The sequence below is a fragment of the Zootermopsis nevadensis genome, unplaced genomic scaffold (assembly GCF_977971745.1).
Source record: "Zootermopsis nevadensis isolate Lab colony 2312 unplaced genomic scaffold, Znev_1.0 Znev_ptg000012l, whole genome shotgun sequence".
NCBI lineage: Eukaryota > Metazoa > Arthropoda > Insecta > Blattodea > Termopsidae > Zootermopsis > Zootermopsis nevadensis.
The window spans coordinates 8692560-8713164 of record NW_028259144.1 but is presented as its reverse complement, the minus strand read 5'-3'; the positions used below and the strand labels follow the sequence as shown (position 1 = coordinate 8713164).

The 20605-nt window shown below is 34.7% G+C and overlaps 1 protein-coding gene, 1 long non-coding RNA gene and 1 pseudogene across 2 annotated transcripts; 1 reads left to right on the top strand and 2 right to left on the bottom strand.

Moving 5' to 3' along the window:
* The first annotated feature begins 221 nt into the window (after positions 1-221).
* On the top strand, positions 222-19639 carry LOC147873971 (ankyrin repeat and LEM domain-containing protein 2 homolog). Its single transcript, XM_087347863.1, has 10 exons — positions 222-410; positions 1157-1491; positions 3312-3623; positions 5230-5382; positions 6299-6519; positions 7355-8499; positions 9517-9687; positions 13495-13633; positions 14098-14229; positions 16444-19639. Exons 1-10 carry the CDS (start codon positions 314-316, stop codon positions 16628-16630), a joined length of 2892 nt encoding a protein of 963 aa, XP_087203989.1. The 5' UTR covers positions 222-313; the 3' UTR covers positions 16631-19639.
* On the bottom strand, positions 17198-20534 carry LOC147873970 (uncharacterized). The gene is made up of 2 exons (XR_015534933.1): positions 20176-20534; positions 17198-18335 (listed from the first exon to the last, which is right to left on the bottom strand). It is a non-coding gene; the product is annotated as an uncharacterized LOC147873970 (long non-coding RNA).
* On the bottom strand, positions 20445-20554 carry LOC147873969 (U5 spliceosomal RNA; annotated as a pseudogene).
* Between the last annotated feature and the right edge of the window lie 51 nt (positions 20555-20605).

Sequence of the window (20605 nt, the reverse complement as noted above, 5' to 3'; positions counted from 1 at the left end):
AGAATGCGAGTATTATTAAGATTCAGCTTGGATTTAATATCTTCCTTCCTTGACGCCTTTGAAATTCTTCTTTTAAGAAGGGTTTTATGAAAGTTATATGTACAGTAGGTTTTTATATTTAAACGCAACATTTTATATGTGAAGGACGAAGCAATTCTGAAACAAAAATTATAAGTTATATTCAAAATGGAGTCCTACGCAAATGAAGTTTACGTCAAACAAAATTCAGAATTTAGTCGCGTTTCTGTGGGATGATCAGTCTTTAGGACAAACCGTTAGAAACGAAGGCGACGAGTTTTCCAAGGGCCAAGACATGTGCCCTCTGTCAACCAAACTTTGTGATCCTGGTAATTCTGAAGAAATATATTATGGTGTCAATATACCTAGTGACGCTGTCTTAGAATCTGATGGTAAGTAGTAAAGTATAAACATAAATGAATATGTATTCGAAAGTTAGTTTTAAGATTTTGAATTGTAGATATAGTGTATTTACATTCCACGGATAATAATATAAGTACAAAACTTATATATGGACTTATGAATTTTAAATACAAGAACTAAACTACATAGCACAACAACCCAGAAGACAGAAATCTTCATACTCACCGCTGTGAAATCTCAAATCTTGCAACAAAACCTTATTTACATATAGATATACCTAAAGCTTAAGAATTGTCAACAGAGGTAAAATCATCTACAGAGTAGGAGTGAGTTAAGAGGTAAAGCAGACTTGATTACTTTTATATAATGATTTAAACTCTTAATTCTATGTGGAAGATTATTGAATGACGTGATACCTGTGTAATATACTCCTTTTTGGTAGGTAGTGAGGTTAGGATTTGGCATTTGAAGGTCATATTTACATCTTATGTTTAAATTGTGTACATCTTTATTTCTTTGAAATTTTTCCAAGTTTTTCACCATAAATGATAGTAAGGAGAGTATTTATTCACTTGCACATGAAAGTGTAGAAAAGTTTCTAAATAATTTTCTACAAGAACCTCTGCTTTTAATACCTGTCATTATTTTAATTATTTTCTTTTGGATGTAAAATAGTTAATTACTGTCTGTTGAATTTCCATACAGTATCCACTCATATCCATTGACAGATTTATGCAGCATTTGTATATATAAACATTTTTGCTTCATTTTTCAGACACTCTGCATGTCTACAATGACAAATCAGAAGCACTGAAAATTATGAAGAAATACAAGAAAGCGAGGTTTAAATCGTTTAAGACAAGACAGGAGGCTGTGGAATTTGCAGTTCAAGGACCTGAAATTTTAGTTCCCATATCTGTATTTGAAAATTTAGAAACCAGCAATCCTGTAATAGGAGAAAAGTCGAGTCCTTTCAGAGTACCTAAATCACAGGATTTGGTTTGGCTCAGGAAAGTGATAGAATGTGGTGACACTTATACATTCAGAAATACCATCTGGGATAATCCTCGGTACCTAGTGAGTAGTGGAGATACTCCAGCCATTCTTCAGGTATGCAGGTTGCTTTCTTTTAAGTAGTTTTGAAATGTGTGTGTTAATATTCTACATAGAATTCTTAACTCGGTCATCTCTGATTTTAATGCTCTTTTCATACACAAAAAATAAATCAGACTGCCCTACCAAAACATTCTGTGCAATAAAATGGTTTCACAACATTAAGAGTCAGCATCAGAAGCAGGGGATTTTGAAGTTAGGTGTTTCTTTTATTTTTATATGTGTAGTTGGGAGCCATCTATGAATGACTAAATGAAATCCAGGCTATTGTATGGGTGATTATATACAGAAACCAAAGATTGTTAAAAATTTTTAAGTCCATGGGTTAAGATAGGGTTATGAAAACTGGCATGAGTAATGTTTTTTTTTCTCCCTCTGTTATTTGTGTGTTCAAGATACAGGGTTGTTATTTTGTATTTGGATAATTATGTAAAAACCAATTTAGCTTATGTGTATATCACAGAGAACTTAAACAAAAATTATCTGGTGTTGATATTTCTCCAAGGTTTCGTTAATACATTCAAAAGTATAGGTTAGAATTGCATAAGAAAATAAAGAGAAGAAAAACTTGATTATACTGTTGCAAGATTAGAGCATTTGTCAAGAAATCACTGGTATATCTAGTCTAGCAATATGATGTTTCGGTCTTCTCAGCAAGAACTGCTATAAAATTAATGAAACTTCAACTTTTTCTGTAACATGAGTGCACTTATTGCAACCACGAGACCCAGCTATAATAATACATTTTTGCAACTGGTTTATCCAGACAGTGAATGAAGATTCACTGACCCACAAGTATTGTTTTTTACTGACAAAGCCTGGTTTTACTTAATTGGACATATGAACACAAAATAAATAATTCTGGTGCTCAAAATACCGTGGAGTCCTTCATGATATTCTACTTCAACATCCAGAAGTTTGTGTTTGGTGTGGAATCAGTGTATGGTGAATAATTGTCTCAGTTTTTTTTTATGGATAGTCTTCACTCAGGAAGTTATGTTAATTAGATTTTGAAAAGGATTTTGCTTAAGTTAACAGAAAAAAAGGAAATGTACGGTTACTTTTAGCAGGATTCAGTAAAGGTGAACACAATCGATAACTCTGTGGCCACAGTAACTGACATGTTTGGTGAAAAATGTATTAATGAAAGTTTATGACAACTTGTTTCCCAGACCTCACACTGTGTGATTTTTATTTATGGGGTAGCTTGAAAGACAAAGTGCATAAAATAAATCCTCATACAATACATGAATTCAAAGAAAATATTCAGCAAGCAATATTCAAGATTTTCCCAGCAAGCAGCAGTGTGTGAACTGGAGTGTGCTTTGCTGTGCATTTTTATTAAAATAAAAGTCAATGTTGTTCTTTCATATTTATCTTGAGATCCAAATGTAAAGCAGAGAAAAACAGCCATGATCATCTTTGATTTCAAATCTTATGGGGATTTACCATTTTTTCTGGGTACTGACTTTCAACCTTAATTCCACCAGGAACTACATTAAGATGTGTCACAGACTTTTATTTATATATTATTTATTTATTTTACATTAGCTGTAATTTACTCTATAAACTTATAAATCATTATGCTTTCTTCTGCCTGACAGTCATATTGGTAATATTTATATTATGGTAAAAGTGAATAATCTATTTATTATCAATAATGACCTGCAATTATAGAATATCACTAGCAGAGAATTGTACATAATTGTCAGTTATTATTCATAAGTGATATTTAATCACTATTACTGCACATTTACATGACAAATGATCAAATTTAAATAATTTATTTACTGTTTCTTTGTCTTTTCTGGGTTTAGGAAGGCTCACGGTATAACGCAATGCATGTAGCAGCCAAGGCTTGTGACGCACAAATATGTGATCTAATTCTACAGACAGTGAGCAATGTTGCATTTATTCAGTTGCTGTATGGAGATGATGATGCTGCCAACTGTCAGGACCGAGCTCGTATCTTGTTGGATCTTTACCTGAATACTCCTGATAAGGCCCGCAATGAGACTCCGATACATTTTGCAGTTAAATTTGGAGCTCTTTCAGTTGTAGATGTATTGGTGTCTTATCCACAATGTGATAGACATGCGAGGAATAAATATGGACAAACACCAAGAGATGCAAGTAACATGTATTTTCATTATCATATATACATCACAGTATTCTTCAGGAGTGAGTACTTGGTATAAAATATTTTTGTTATTCTTTGTGCTTCAACTAAGAAGAATGTGATTGGTTGGGAATGTAGTATGATGGGAGAATCAAGAAATATGTACAAAGTTTTGTTTGGGAAACTGTAAGACAAGAGGTCAAGGCATAGGTGGAAGTTGGTCAAAAGTATTATATGAAAAAGTGATGGCCCATCAAATTCCATGAAATGAGGGAATTTTTTTACTATTTGAATGTCAGAAATTTTTAAGGAAAAGTCCTCTACCTTGGAGTTAGTTGGTCCAAAATATTTCTCAGTTTGTTAAAAAAGTTATAATATAACCCAGAAATTTAGTTCACACCCAGTGTTATTGATTTTCATAAGAAAATAAATTGAGTATATCATAAAGTATTTAGCACATTGACATTTTAAAATATTGTTTGTAAGAATTTGTGAAGGCCTTTCTTTTAGAGTTTTACCAAGAATCTCATTTACGTGCTTATAAACCTTTTTTAACGTAAATACGTCTATAAGGAAGGGTCATTCGGCAAAAATGTGTTACGAAAAAGGGAAACGAAAAAGTGTAACTTCATTGTTATGTTATCTAGTAAACATCATCTGTTTACACGACATTGTTGTGTTACATTACTGCCGACAACAATCCACTTTCGTTATTACGTAGGAAACACCATCTGTTTACTTAGCATTGTTGTTACCTAGGAAACGTTACATTACATTTCATTACATTACATTAAAATACATTACTTTACATTACATTCATCTACCACAGACCCATCTTAAGCGTAACTAATTCAAGTTAGGCATTCAAGCATTTTTGTTACCTAGGAAACGTCATCTGTTTACTCCGCATTGTTGTTACCTATAAAACAATACATTACATTACCTTACCTTACCTTACATTACATTTCATTACATTACTTTACATTACATTCAACTACCACAGACCCATCTTAAGCGTAACTAATTCAAGTCGAATAAGCAATGTCTTAATCAAACTTATCTTAATTGTAAAGCATGTATAAAGGAAATATTTAGAATAAAGCCAATATATAAACTTCCTTTCCGTATAGTCGTATTTACGTCAAATTCTCTGGAACCGTGGTTCCACTAACAACTTTTTCTCTACACTTTGCATAAAGTGTTTAGAGATGTCAGTGATAATGAAATTATAAATACTGTACAATATATGATTCCATTTTAAAGTTTAGAAATTTTATATAATTGAATGTGGTGTGAAGATAATTATGAATTGTGAATAGATATGAATCTGGGAATATACGGTCATGGCTTATGTCAGTTCCATGAAATTGCCTGGAGAGACTCACAAACAGAAAAATGACAATCCAGATAGTCATTAGACTGGTCAAGATTCAAAGTAGCTAACCTCCCTAATACAAATGTGGAGTGCTGCCAGAGGACCAGTCTGCTTGCTGAGATGTAGCATTTTACATAGCTGAAACAATTAAAATAGTGTGGCTACTTCCTGTAATCCATTATATGTACATAACATTATTTCTATCTTACTTACCATACTCATGATTTCTCCTTTTTTTCAGGTTATCTGCAGTCGTGTTTCCTCTCCAGATGAAAGTCTAAGGCAAAAACTGTCAAATTTACTGGATGACATGTTTTATGTTCCTGTACTTAGATCAGAGGATAATTCTGTACAGCCTACTGTTGGTGATCCATTCTCTCCTGCTTGCCCTCTGGTTGGTAATAAATTGTTTTTACACATATATTCACTATGCAGGGTCCTGTCGAGAAATTTAAATTAGTCAGAGAATTCTCTCATATAAGAGCATGTAGTTGACAAAGTGTTAATTGCAAAGTGAAGCTGAGACAATTCAGGGTGTTCACAGGATGTCTGGAGATTCATTTCTAGCTGGAATGTTGACAGTTATTTCTGTTACCATGTTTAGACCCCACACTGCTTATTTGATGGATGCTAGGAGGTTTATATGTTCTGTCTCATGTATTGTCTGTGTACTTCATATGTAACCAAAATTATCAAATATAACAGTTTGTAAAATCTTTTACTTAATGTGAAATGTTTTGTCACAATTTTTTTACATCATAATGGGTTATTCATCATATTGCCTAGCACCGAAGAGTACAGATTAAATGTGTTCCTCTCAAAACACCTTGATTAAACCTTTTTTGAATTTTTTTGTCTTGCCATTTTTTTGTAGATGTTCTGTTTTTATGTGCTTAATAGCTGTTTTCCATTATTTAATTGTATCTTGACTTTATTATATTTTGAATGCCTTCTGAATTTATTTCTTGTTATTTTTATTTGTCTTTGTGTTTCAGTTCTGTAGGAAATAATCTAGGGGCTGTGTCCTTTTAGGTAGGGTGATCACCATACACCACCCACTGTTATCCCCTTGGTCCATTCTTGGTCATGGAGACTGGGCTCCATGAGCTGACAGTGCATATATATCTATACTACACCCACCCAATCACACACACACAAATCACCAATCAAATCAACCTGTCAGTCTCTGGTGTTGGAGGCAGACACAGTCTGTGAAATGCAGAAAATTAACTTTATACAAACATGGCCCATCATCAGAGGAGACATCATTCTATTAATTTACTGTTTGTTCTAAAATGTTTATTCATCAGGTATTAAAAGCTGATCCACTTAATCCAAGAATGGAAATCCGGGCTTATGCAGGACCGATGAATCATGAAAAAGCAATCGTGTTCCGGAAGAAGTGGAAGACTCCTCCTCGGACGCCTCAGACTCCAAACCAGAATGTCTGCAGACAGGCATATACAGGAAGTCTGAGTTGTCATGCATTTAGACTGCTGGATGTTGAGAAAGGATTAGAAAGAGTTGGCAGGTGGGAGATACGGACGACTTCAAGCTTATTCCAAGTCATTCAGCTTATGTTTCTTTCACTTTGCTTTAGTGATGAGACTTTTGGAGACACTGTTTGCCCAAATCTAAGTGGTTCTTGAAGTCAGAGCTTAAAATATAGAAATTATTTTACTCAACAAACAGTTATATTCTTATGTATTATAAGATAACATTCACCATGACCTGAGAAAGGGCAAGAGTATTTGGTGCCCCGTATGAACCATTAGCCTTGCACGTCCCAGTTAACCTCTAAAACCGAATATTGTGCATTAGTATGAATAAAAATTGTGCATATGTAGTTCAGATTATGAAGCAAAATGATATGTTACTGTTACTGAATGCATACATTTTAAAATTTAGAACCTCTAAAGGTGCCCATTCACGAGGCAGTCTGTTTGACAGGAAATGCTGACTCCACTACTCACACATCAGCCAATCATAAGTAATATCAAGCATTGTTGATGGTAAATTACAAAGCCATGAAATCAAACACACATTTATTCTTTCCTTCCATTTTATCTTTCTGTATTAAATGTGTGTTTTATTCTACTTTATGCTGTTTCTCTGCCTCTTATTATTCATTCAGTTTTGTTGACTGTTCCTCAGTTTTTCCATATAAAAATAATGGGATGCAAGAAAATGTTTTTACTATTTTCACATGAAATAATATTAGTATATTTGTTTTAACAGTTTCAGTTAGTAGCTTGATGTTATTGGCCAAAGAAAATTTTGACCATGAAACGTAATGCAAAGGAAGAAAATATCTGCTTTACTTTGCCCGAAAGTATAATATATTTGGTGCCTGTGATTTCTTACAGGGACCTGGCTCAGGAATTCAGGGTTGGTTGGAATGAATATTGGCCATTTCTTGATACATTTACAAATTTGGCCTCTGAGGATGGGCTTCAGAAACTTGAGGCTTATCTCAAGAACAGATTTCAGGAGGCTGCACAGAAACCAAACCATCGCGAAATATCATATTCAACCAAGGAGTGTTATGATAGTTCAGAATGTGTAGTGAATGGTTGTGTATCATCTTTAACAGAGTATAGTGAAAATCAGTCAGTTGATGATGAGATTAATCCAGTGTCAAATCTGTGCCTTGCTTTTAAAGCGTGCAGTCTGTCTGACACCAGTCCAGTTAAACCACTAGTAGAGAATGAGTTTAAGACCAAATCAAATGCGTACAGTCATCGAAAAGTGGATGCAAATGCTGGCATGGAAGATGAAACTCTGTTGAATGTTTTGTTGAATCCAGGTCTTAGCCCATTCTTATGTGTAGAAAAATCTTGTCGTGTGTTCGCTAAACGAATGTTTGATGGACTCGCGGTTGTTGGTCGTAGTGTACGGGTTAGTGATTCAGTGCCTGACATGCTTCATCCAGAAATTAGGCATCTGCAAGATCTTGTCAGCAGTTTTAAAGACGACGCCAGATTTGTATCTGTCGATTTTAATCTTGTTCACTCTCGAATCGCCGTAATCGTAGCAGCAAAGCTTATTGAGCTTACAAGTGATGAACTGGAATTTGTCGTGTCTGGTCTTCAATCTACAGTTTCCCCATTGTCATGTTCTTATTCAGATGAAGAGGATGATGTGAGCATATGTTACCGTGATGCACATGCATATGCTGAACACCAAAGAAAAACCAATTGTGAACGTAATCAGGTAAAATGTATTGCTGAGTATATTCTTTGCGCCTTAGAAATAGAACAAAATGATAAAGACACAGACAAAACCAATGGTGCTAAGAAAGATATCCATGTCCGAACAGAAGAAGAATGTATGAGGATTTGGTCTGATGCTTCACAGTGCTTATGCTTCAGACAAAATCAGAATTTTGTGAGAAATGCTAGGAAAGGTTGGTCCTTCAAGAGAAATCATGTGCGGTATACATCTGACAGAGCTAACACACAATCTTCATCAGATGGAATTACAAGACGACTTACATTTGTAGAAGATAAAGGTGAGTTTTTGACACATGCATATTTCTTACTTTGTTTGCAAAGGAATTTACATAAAATATATGTCATGGTGTGTTGGTCTGTAGAATTTAATTTTATTTATTATTTGTAGAAATTATATTAGTTTATAGTTAAAGTTGTTTATGTAACGTACCTTTATTCCACATAAAAAATGCAGTGATACTCGGGGATTAACAAACACTGAAAATAAATATATATCCATCACCATTTCAGTTCCATCTAGTGATAATTCTTCATTATTTGAACCTCCGAACTAAAGTAAATAAATGCTGAATGTGACTAAAAATTGTTTTTGTATGTATTTATTTATTTACTTATTTGTGGTTTATTTAATGATACTGTCAGTAGTTCAGATTACTTAGCATCAAATGATGAGATGAGTAATGAATAATGAATTTGAAAGGATATGGAAGAAGGTGGACATGGTCTGATCCCAGAATTTGCAGGGAAGACCTGAGTGAAACCATGAAAAACCTTAGGATAACTAGTCTGCAGGCTAAGATTTAAATCATATGCCCCAAATATGAAGCAGGAGAATTACAGATTTTTTGTTGGAATCAGTTCGTGTGATGTAGGTTGAAGTCTCTGAGACTCCCAAATGTAACTGAGAGACCTTTGTAACAAATCAAATTTTTATCCATTCACGCCTATACTTGTTGCATATACTGGTCTCTTTCTTGAAAACATAAGTCCTCCAAGTGTTAGGGTTTCCAGTGACTGGAGTTTGTAGAATCAATTTGTTCTTGAAAAATCATACAATTTTAGAATGTCTAAAGAGAGATTTTGAGCAGTACCAATATTTTACTTCTGTAGATGGTGCTGTGAATGCTGTAAATACCATTGCATTCTATTCTTCTTCTGTGACACTCGGGGGATTTTAGACAATATAGTTACTGTTACAATTCATCTGCTTCCTCATATTCATTATTGTTGATCCTATTAGCATATTGTACATTATAATAAATAATGAAGCTAATTAATTATGTACTTTCCACTAGATTCTGACCAGCAGTGTGATAGTACAAGAATTAGTGAGATGGAAGGTTCCATTCATGAAACACACTGTAATCTGAAAGTGAGCAGCTTTAAAAAGAGACAGACATATAATTCAGAAACTAATAAGTTACATAAAATGACATACATATCATCAGGTGGTGAGTTTTCAGAAGGTAAGATTTCTGATCCGTGTTTTTATGTACATGTCTTTTTGAAATGGAAATTTATGCTAATATAAGTGCTGGAGACTGAATATTGTATGGTGCAGCATTTCTCAACCTGTGGTACACTTACCACTGGTGGTATGTGAACTAAGTAAGAAAAGCAGAAGATAATACTAACATAAATAAGATTTCCCTGAACGAATTTGGTTAGTGGTACATTTAGTGTGTTAAATTAGAATTAGTGGTATGCCAGCGAAAAAGGGTAAGAACTCCTGGCTTAGTGGAATACAGGGCTAGTCTAAGTGATGTTCACGATATGAAAGAAATAATACGTTCAATGAAATTCAGATGCAGAAAATTGGTACCAATGGAAAGAAAAACTCTCCAAGTTTTGTTTCAGTACATCACAGGTGTTCAATGCGAGCCCCCTTGGTAAATCGGCACACATCCAACCTGTAGTCGAGTTCCTCCCAGACACGTTGCAGCATATCATGATCGATTGCTGTAATGGCTTCTGGCAAGGTCTGTGGTGAGGGTGGCATGAAGATTATCTTTGATGAACTCCTACAGAAAAAAATCACAGGGTGTCGGGTCCGGTGAATGTGGAAATCCAGGACACAAAAGGCTCCTCTGCCTTCGATGGCAGTAATTTTCTGTCATATCGCCCCTGGCGGCGAACAGTGTTACTATGCGGCCGCGAAGTATACCAACATAAACTTGGAGAGTTTCTCTTTCCATCGGTACCAATTTTGTGCATCTGAATTTCATTAAACGTGAGTAACATGTGTTTCAAATCGGGAACATCATTTAGACTAGGCCTGTATAAAGACCTGAAGGGACTAGTTGTAATTTACAGAATGTAGGGGTTCTGACAAACACGTAAAATCGATCCCCTAAATTTGGGAGGGAATTAATAATAGAAATCATGCACAGATCAGAAACATGTTCCATTAATTTTTGGTTTCCTCTAAAGCATGAGGCTTTAATTATAGAGAAGATTCATTTCTGTATTTAAATAATGGAAATGTTCTATGTTTTAAATTTTATACATTGCAGCCCTGTTACAGATAAGGATTTGAACACATGGACAACCAGGAAAATTATCTCCATCTACAAAATTTATGACCAGAAAATTCTGAAATTTATTTGGAATTATAGTAGTGCAGTATCCTGAAAATAAAGAATATTTTTCATTTGGCACTGTTGAGTGATAACAAGAAATATTGCAAATATTTAATATAATAATTTCATAAAATTTGCCATGTTTGTTGATGTAATATGAAACTCAGTTTACACCTGTTACTGTCCATACAATTTCAGATATATGTGGTGTCAATATTCTCAGAAAATATATGGTCCTCATTTTATAATAGTACAGAGAAACTAAGTGTCATCATTTTCTCCCTGTCTATGCAAATGTGATGTAAAACATGGATTATCAACCTTTGAAGACCCTGGAACTACATTTATCCTTTCTTATTGACTTAGGGGCTACATATTGTAACTGACAACAATTTTAACTTTCATGTTAGTTTTTTGAAACTTATACTAACACCAACAGCTCCACATATTAAATAATTGTATTTATAAATTTGTTGATGTTGGTTTTCTTAATCACTTAAAATTAATGAGATTTTATTTTCATATGGCAGTGAGTATGAGGATGCCTGTCTTCTGGGTTGTTGCACCGTGTATAGTCTGGTAGAAGTTTACAGGCGTTTCAGAAGTATTTGCTACCTCCATCATCGCACCTCTGAAATGTTAGTAAACTTCTACCAGACTACATGGAGCAACAACCCAGAAGACAGGAATCTTCACACAGAAAAAAATAATTTATCATGATATATTATTAAAAAATGTGGGCAGGGCACAGATACCAGGTTGGGAAAACCTGTTGTAGATCATCCAGAATTAAGAGAATAGATTAAGGGGTATGGTGCTGAAGCAAGAAAGAGCTCCTCCTCTGTGGATTTGGCAGGGTAGGAATAAGGAAGGCAGTGTGCTACATAATTAAATAGTGTAACTGGATACAGTTCGAAGCGCAAAGGAACTTCCTTGAAGATGTTAAACTGATGTGTGTTATTCGACAGTTTCCTTCATCTGTAAATTTAAAACACCCATGTTTCAGAAGGTAGCTCTGCTTCCATCATTAGGTGAAACTGTTAGGTCGTATATATCAAATCTAAAACTTCTTGACGATGGTGAAGATTCATTTGAATAAAAAAATTCCTTGGATATTATCCATCGTCTATATTTACTAGACGATGGATAATATCCAAGGAAATTTTTATTCAATTGTAGGTTGTATAGTTTTGTAACGTTCTACTTTGTATAGATTCCTTTGGATTTAGTTTACTAATGTGGTAGTGTGGCTTGGCATGGAGCAAGGTAAGTTCCCAAGGATGCTGGTGTCAGCTTAAACATGCTCAGCTAATATGATAGATAATACGTCCATGAGGCTACAACTTGTTTCATAAGACTATCACATTTATTTCTAACACTAAGTTCTACATAAATTTCACATTTAATTTAAAACATTACCTTCTTAATTTAGGCTAATTCACTTTATCCTTAGTACACTCTAATTCCGTAATTTTGAATATTTATTAATCCACCCGTACTAAACTTGAATTCATCTCCTCAGCGCTCACCTGTTAAAAGTAGCCCGATCAGCTGCACGTTGCCCATCATGACTCTAGTAACCTCCTGCTATCTTCGAAGTTTCGGCCCATCTGTCTAGATCTCTCTTCAACTTCCTTTCACAACCTTTCCGTTAGCGTTTTCCCATACTTTTGCTGACTCCTAATAGCTACGTCTGCATTTCCGTTTAATGTTTTTCTCATCGCCTGAGAATAAGGTGAACTAGCCTTGCTACTTTACTCTAGACAGGAAATGAGTCAACACATTCCTACATGCAAAGATCTACTATACTTACTTCTAACTACATTCAATTCTCTACATTCCTAATTTACAATATGTTAACTAAAAATAATTCACTACAGATTTATAATTTTCTTCTAATTTATAGATGAAAGATAATGTACACTGTTGTGTCAGTTTAATGATGCATCTTCATCAAAAACCTTTAGACTTCTCTTGAATGTATTTCCATGTATTTATGATGATGTGCATGATCTTGTGTATTTGGTAGCCTACATTTTTCATGATATATCATGCTTATAGCGCCTTATACTTCAGAGGCCTGGGTTCATTTCCAGGGCATTGTCGCAAAGTAACAGTGAGACATGTTTTTCTCTGAGTTCTTTGGTTTACTCTGGCAATTACCTCTGACCCAGGACTTTACTGGACTCAGAAGTGAAGACATTACACTTTTAACTGGTCAGAATATTTATTTATTATGTAGCATTGGCTGATGAATGTATTTCTATTACTAGTTTGCAAATTTGAAGTAACTTGTAAGAGTTGAGGTTTTCACAGCTGTGAGTATGAAGCTTTCTGCCATCTGGGTTGTTCTGCTGTGTAGTCTGGTCGATGGATACCAACATTTCAGAGGTCATACTGCCTCCATCATCAGGGGATGACGGAGGCAGTATGACCTCTGAAACGGTTAACATCGACCAGACTACACAGCGCAACAACCCAGAAGACAGAAATCTTCTTGAAGTAACTTATTTGCACACGAACATATTCATTCATGTGTAATTTCAAATGCTATTTGTTGATAAATTTTGTTTTAATATTAGTTCTTTATGTGAATTTGAAAGATGATTATAGACCATATAATTTTATGAAATGTACAGATGGTAGCCTCTAACAGATCATGTCTTATGCATGTGAGTTTTATTTGTATTCCAGATGATGAATATTTCACACCACCATCAACACCTGAAAAACTCAGCAGAAATGAAGTACATTCATACTGTGATGATGATGATGATGATGATGACGCTGAAATGTTAACACCAGACGAATGGCCAGATGTTTTTATACAAGGGTAAATACTGAATGTCACATGAAGCAAAGAGTAGAATAATTTGTCTACCCACTACTACTGCTACATTTATTTAACCATAATGTTGGGGAAAGTTTTTTTGCCAGCTGCATAGAATTCATATTTGCCTGGTCAACAGTTTGTCGTTCATGAAATCTATATCTGACAATGAAGAACCCAAACACACTAATTGTTAGCTAATTTTTGTAGACAGTAAAATTTTAATCACTTAAAGTGGTAATGATTGCAAGAAGCTGTATTTTGTTGTTTCTTCATCTTGTAATTTTCAAACGCCTGTGCTGCCATGTAGTCTTATATGTGGTTAGCAACATTTAGATCTAATGATAGAGGTGATATATTTTTCTTAAAAATGTGTAACCACCTTAAAGAGTTCACAGAATCACAACCCAGAAGACTAAGTATATGAGCACAAAATAGTCTTATTTAAATATAATTTGTTTTTCTAGTGACTCACCTACCAAGTTGGATGCTACTGTAATGCAGGCATTGGATGGCTTAAATATAGACCCTATAGAATATCCTAACATTTATAGATGGCAACATTTGGTTTTGCTGTACTCTGAAAGTGTGAGAGCCGTGTAAGTAATGTGTCTAATGTAAATAAAATTAGTCAGTAATAAATCAAAATTACATTTACGATAATTCCAACTTTTATTTTCTGACCATGGTTCCCAGAAAATTTAACATTCAATTTTTGTATGTACTGCATTTTCCATGGACAATCCATAGTACTCTATGTTGTATGAAGTGTACAAGTTCAATTTGTTGTCCATTGTTTGTAATTGTATTATCTTTGTACACAATATTAATTAAATTAAAAAAAATTATGAACACGTTCCTAGCCATCCATAGTATTTCATCTGTTTTCACTTTCAAACTAAATAGTAAATATCTCGTTTGGAATGTTCATGTAGAAATGGATTGTTAAATTGTGTAATTATGCTTACAAGATAATGGTTTTAGCTTTAATAACATTTCTGTTATGTTCCACTTTGAAGTTTCTGATTGTTAAATTGATTTAAGATTTTTCTTGTATTTCGATAAACACAGAAAGTTTCGTAAAACTCCTTTTTTTCAGAGTAGAATTTATCATATGTGCATATGGATAATAACAAGAAGACATGTATAAAGCGAAGCTTTCACGGCAACTGAAGTTGATGATAGACTCACAGGTTACAGGCCATGTCAGGTGGCTGAATGGTGAATGAACCATATTCTCTGCCAACATTTTGAGAGAAATCTCTGTTCTCATCCTCAGGGCTCAGATTTCTTACGCAGCAGCCTTGAGCATGAGAGCAGGGGTTGTTTTCGAAACGGCAGAAAATATGGTTTATTCACCATTCAGCCACCTGACGCGGCTTGTAACCCGAGTCTTTCATCAACAAGAAGACATGTTTTTCAAATTTTAAACTAAATGTCTATGGAAAATAAAGTTGAATTACAAAGAAGTGGAAATGGTGGACAGAATTTGTCAATGGACATTAACCCACTGCCGTGGAGGTTTAAATACCCCGCATATACCGCTGTTGTGCTCTTCCGGCGGTAGTATTTTTTAAATGTCCGTTTAAATTGTGCTCTAAAATACTTTATTTATCATAACGTTTGAACTATATGAGATACAATTATGAATTTTTTACTGCAATCCTCTTAAAAGATGGTTTTATAATCTTACCTTATAAGATGAGCACCATGTGTGTTATCAATGGAAGCAAGTGGATTAGAAGTTGAGTTTTGTATGGTAGTTCTTGAAACATCATCAAAACACAACACTACACCAATAAATAGATTCTATTCTTTTCCCGCATTTCCTGCACAACACACAATGTATTTGAGGCCTTGACTTGAACCCTGTAGCAGAAATACGAGGCACAAAATGTCCCTCAGCTGAGTCGGAACTTAAGCCCAACTGTATACATCATCATAAGAGTTATAACCGTCTCTTTCTAACAATGCTTCTAATTATATACTTCTGAGTATAGGGGTGATAAAATTTTGTTATTTGGGACACACCGATATATGACCATTCCATATGTATTCCGACATTGATCAGCCCCTTGAAAGCTTCAGATATGACTTTTTTTCCTCTGTCTTTCGACTCTGTTCCCCTCTCTTTCTTTCCAGGATTTATGGCTGTCATTTGAACCTTTTTGAGATCCTCCAACCATTCACAAACAAACACCAAGGGTATGAAGGCTAGCCTTGAAATCTTATAGGTCGCGCATTTATACTTACGAATGGCCAGCACAGCTACATGAAATACACACACTGTTGCCACATCATCAGAAGGAGGATTCCTTTCACAGCAGACCAGTCCAAAGTTCATAAAGCAGTCGTTATTCATTCCATACTTATGGGCTGTAGAAATTAGACTTACAGCCTTGCGCAGGCAGGGAAATTTAAATGCCCGCGTATATACACGTGGAACTACGGCAGTGGGTTAAGAAGGTAAAAGTAAAGTAAAGTTTGTCCCGCTATACGCCATATAGGCGTTTGGGGTGAGTGGAGGTATAGCTCCTCTCTTCCTTGACCCCGGCACTAGATGGGGGTGAGTGGTCAGCATCACGCCCCGGCCGGCTTTACCCCCGGGAAAGGGCCCCGGTACCCATTGTAGAGGAGGCTGGGTGGGCCCCAGAGCCGGTCTGGACGCAGAGGCTAGAGGAAAAATCCTCTGCCCCCGTCGGGGATCGAACCCCGGTCGTCCAGCCCGTAGCTAGTCACTATACTGACTGAGCTATCCCAGCTCATGGGTTAAGAAGGTAAAACATTTTAATTATATGTCTTGTAACTTTCAGATGGTCCAGTCCTCTTCCTTCGAGGCCTAAAGAAAGAACTAGAATGCTTCAGACACCTGTCACAGATTCTTCACAATACCAAAAACGTATGCAGTCTTCCACTCCTCCACAGGCATGGCACAAAATTACAGGATCATATTCACCATTAAGTCCTCAGCGGTTGGAAAGAAATATGGACACTGTTTAAAAATACTTATGAAATTATAATAGTCTATATTTTATAATTAGAAATATGTTTATCTATATCTAGATGTAGTAAATTCTGATGTTTGTACTTATAAAGAATGGAATTGTTAAATTTGTATTATCAGATATTAGAACATTTTAATGCAATGGGTAGTTTATTATGTAGGAAGCACATATATTTTCACATGATCTTAAAATTTTATGCGGGTAAGTAATAAAAGACTCTTAAAAGAATAAGAAGAAGAATTGATCAGTAAAGGAAGTCAGCAATAAGAGTATTTCTTTAAAAAATTGCTCAAATAGAGATAATTCCAAATGTTCACAAATTAAACTTTAGGCGTCTTGGACGTAGGATCCAGTGATTCATTCACCTTTTTTGTCTCAGTTTACTGTATAATTTTTCTTGTCATTCAAGAGAATGTTTGTGTGTCTTATGTTCTACATCAAAGAAATTAAAGAGTACGCAGTTATAATGGAGTTACCACTCATTCTACATATATTGTAATCAAGGAAGGAAGTATTTCTTGGCTTGGAATTCATATGCACAAAATACTTTGTCAGCCACAGCTGATTATTTAAAAGGTTCCATTTATTGTCTTGCAAATATTGAAACACTGGATGGATATAAAGGCACACTTAATTGTTTGAATGATTTAATTATAATTTGAACAAGGTTATTTGTAAATTGAGAGACTTGAATAGGATACACTCTAGCTGATATTCCACACATGATACAAACTGCAAGATGTGACAGTCTTATTGATGCATTAGACTCTATTGTTATGTAGTAATTGAGGCTCAAACTGTTGTTTGGATTCTTCTGGGATGTTGCACCATGTAGAATTTTACTTATCTTTCAGAGGTACTTGCTGCATCTGTCATCAGGGGCAATGAGTCTGATAATGGAGGCATAATCTCTGACATGTTGGTTAACTTCTAGTAGACTACATGGTGCAATATCTCAGAACACAGTTGTCTTCATTTGTTTGGGTATTTACTTGTACTTTCTAGACCTCTGGTAAAAGTAGCATTCATCTTCATCTTTTTCCACCTCGTGTCCATGAATTTAGTATTGCTTAATAGTGTCTTCCCGTAATTCCAGATGTAGAATCTCATTCCAGTATCTACCTGATTGTGTCACATCCTCTGTTACCAGAATTATTACTCAGTATTTCTTCTGTCCTAATGGTCGTTTGTGTTTGTGTCCAGATAGTCTGAAGTTAATTGGAAATTATTTTATTTGTCTCATAACATTCCTGAATTATCTGTTGAACTGCTTTATTGTCTTTGTGAGATGCTTTTCATGGTTTCAGATAGTCATTTTTAACATTTTAGTTAATTTAATACAGATGATATGTGTAGACCTGTAACACAATTTGCCTTGTGAAGATTAGTATAAATAGCAAGGAAACTAAAGATTAAAATGTGGACATTTATAGATTGAATTAGAAATATTTTGACAATATACACTTATCTGTGTCAAAGTATAACAGATATCAGACTAGTTGTACAAAAAAATTGACCCCCAGACATCACTTTATATAATTTACTTTCCTACATTTCTGTCCATTCTACTATAACCACTACCACAACCATTTATTACCTTCATGATAACCATTGTATTAGATGAATTATTCTCGGCCTACCAACCATGTCACATGGTGTTGGTGTGTTCTTCATTAAAATCACCTGACACAGCTGGTAGCCTGAAAAGAAGTCATTATGCTTAGTCACCATGAATGCTTCAGATCATACATTGTACTGTAATTCAGAAGATTATGTGCCATATAGTACAATATATTCATTGAAGATGTCTGTCTTCTGGGCCATTGCATCCCATAGTCCGGTAGAAATTTACCGGTGTTTGAGTAGTCTTTGCTGCCTCCAACATCAGGGCACTGAGCAAAGATGGAGGTAGCAAGCACCCCTGAAACATCAGTAAACTTCTACCAGACTACACAGCACAACGACCCAGAAGACAGTCATCATTTTACTGCTGCTGTAAGAACCTGAAATCTCACAATATTTCTGTTTTCCATGTACTTTATCAGTTTCATGTTTTGTGTCTCTGCATATTCTTAATTAGTTCTTGTACATCATGTGCCTACAGCTGGCCTTTTAGAAATTGTGATGGGCTTGTGTGATAATCTATCTCAGAGTTCACAATATTTTTAATTATTCTGTAAGGAGATTTCAGTAATATTTATCACTCAAGTGTTCTAATGTTTCTTATTGCCAGCACTGATGAATTCATTTAGTTAGGGAATATATATATATATGTCAGACTGAATAAAGAATTGGTGAATTTTTAAGGCAGAATCATTTCTTTGAAGTGGTTTCAGAGTGTTACCACGCATTTTCTGGCAGTGGCCTACACTTGTTTTCAAAACATTTACTAATGAATCATTTGATTCTCTTTTTATTGTAAGAATGAAGAGAAATAATTCCAACAATGTATGATTAAATGGTCTCAGAATTTTGCAGAATGATTCTTCATTTATATATTTAAAAACAGAAACATCAATAGAAATTTGTTCAAAATACACTACTCTATATGTTACACATATGCATTATGTACCGTATATACAGTAATGTGCTACAAAGTTACAATTCTCACATACTGGTATCACATTTTTGGTGTCAGGCATGTGTCTCATTTCTCAGAGTTGCGGCTATCTTAATAGATCTGCTACATGTCTCGGAATGACTTTTACTTATAGGTTTCACAGTTAATGACTAATGTTTTTTATAAAGTAAATAGTTCTCTATTATTCTTTTTTATCCATATTACATATTTTTTAAACTGGGCAACAATAAGTATGATCTGCTCTCATGACCAGTCTAGTCATATGAGATGGCCTCATTAACAAAAGCAGTGCTTCCTTATGATCCTGAGAATAAAATGTATTTTAAATGTTCATTGAAAAGATATGGATATTTATGTTTTAATACATGTATGACATGTCTTGTATAACATTATACTAATTAAATCATTCACATTCAGCATCTACCCTGAGGATTTCATCCTATGCTAATAGTGACAAGTGTTGAGATTATTTATTTTTATTTTGATATTTAATATTTTGAAAATTACATTTAATTAGAACATTGCTATCTTATGGGTTACAGTGCTGTGTAGTCTATTGGAAGTTTACCAGCATTGCCTTGATAATGGAGGCAGCAGGTACATCAGAAACAATGGTAGACTTCTACCAGACTACACAGTGCAATAAGCCAGAAGATGGCCATCTTCATGCTTCTTCAGTGATAATCTACTTACATGTAATTAGATTATCAATTACAAATGGCATGTGCAAATATTTACTTAATGGATTGAAGAGTCTGCCAACAGTGCCAAAAAGACAAATGGAACTGTACAAAGGTGGTGTGGGGCCCTTTCTTGGCTTCAGTATGAATACCACAAGAGCATGGTGGCAGGAAGGACTGCGTTAAAGATGTTCTATTCATAGGTTTCATACATCATGTAGTGCATCCTTAAATGACATTAAATTCTAGATTACTGTAATGGACAAGTGTAGAGTTTACCTTGAGATACCAACTAAATTCTAATTTATCAAATTGCGTGGTGTTATGCGAAGATTAGTGAATAAGTAATAGCAAAGGATATGGAAGGAAGCAGTTTCGTGGACTAACTTAGGGCATTATCGCGACACTTCCTTGAAAGGACTGAAAAAAACCAAGAAAACCCTCAGAACAGACAGTTCGACTTTTGAAATTCGGGAAGCAGAAGTGCAACGTTCAGTAATTGTGTGTTGAATTATTATTATTATTATTTTCAGTGCTTAGCTAGCAATGAATAATAATAATAATTATTATTATTTAAAGACTCATCATATGTTCCCCTCCGCGGAAATCTTTGGTAAAAGGCGAAAGATTTATGCGTATTGAAGGGAAACCAGAGTGTTAATAATAATAATAATAATAATGCCTGACAGACTGAAAATGGTGGCACACA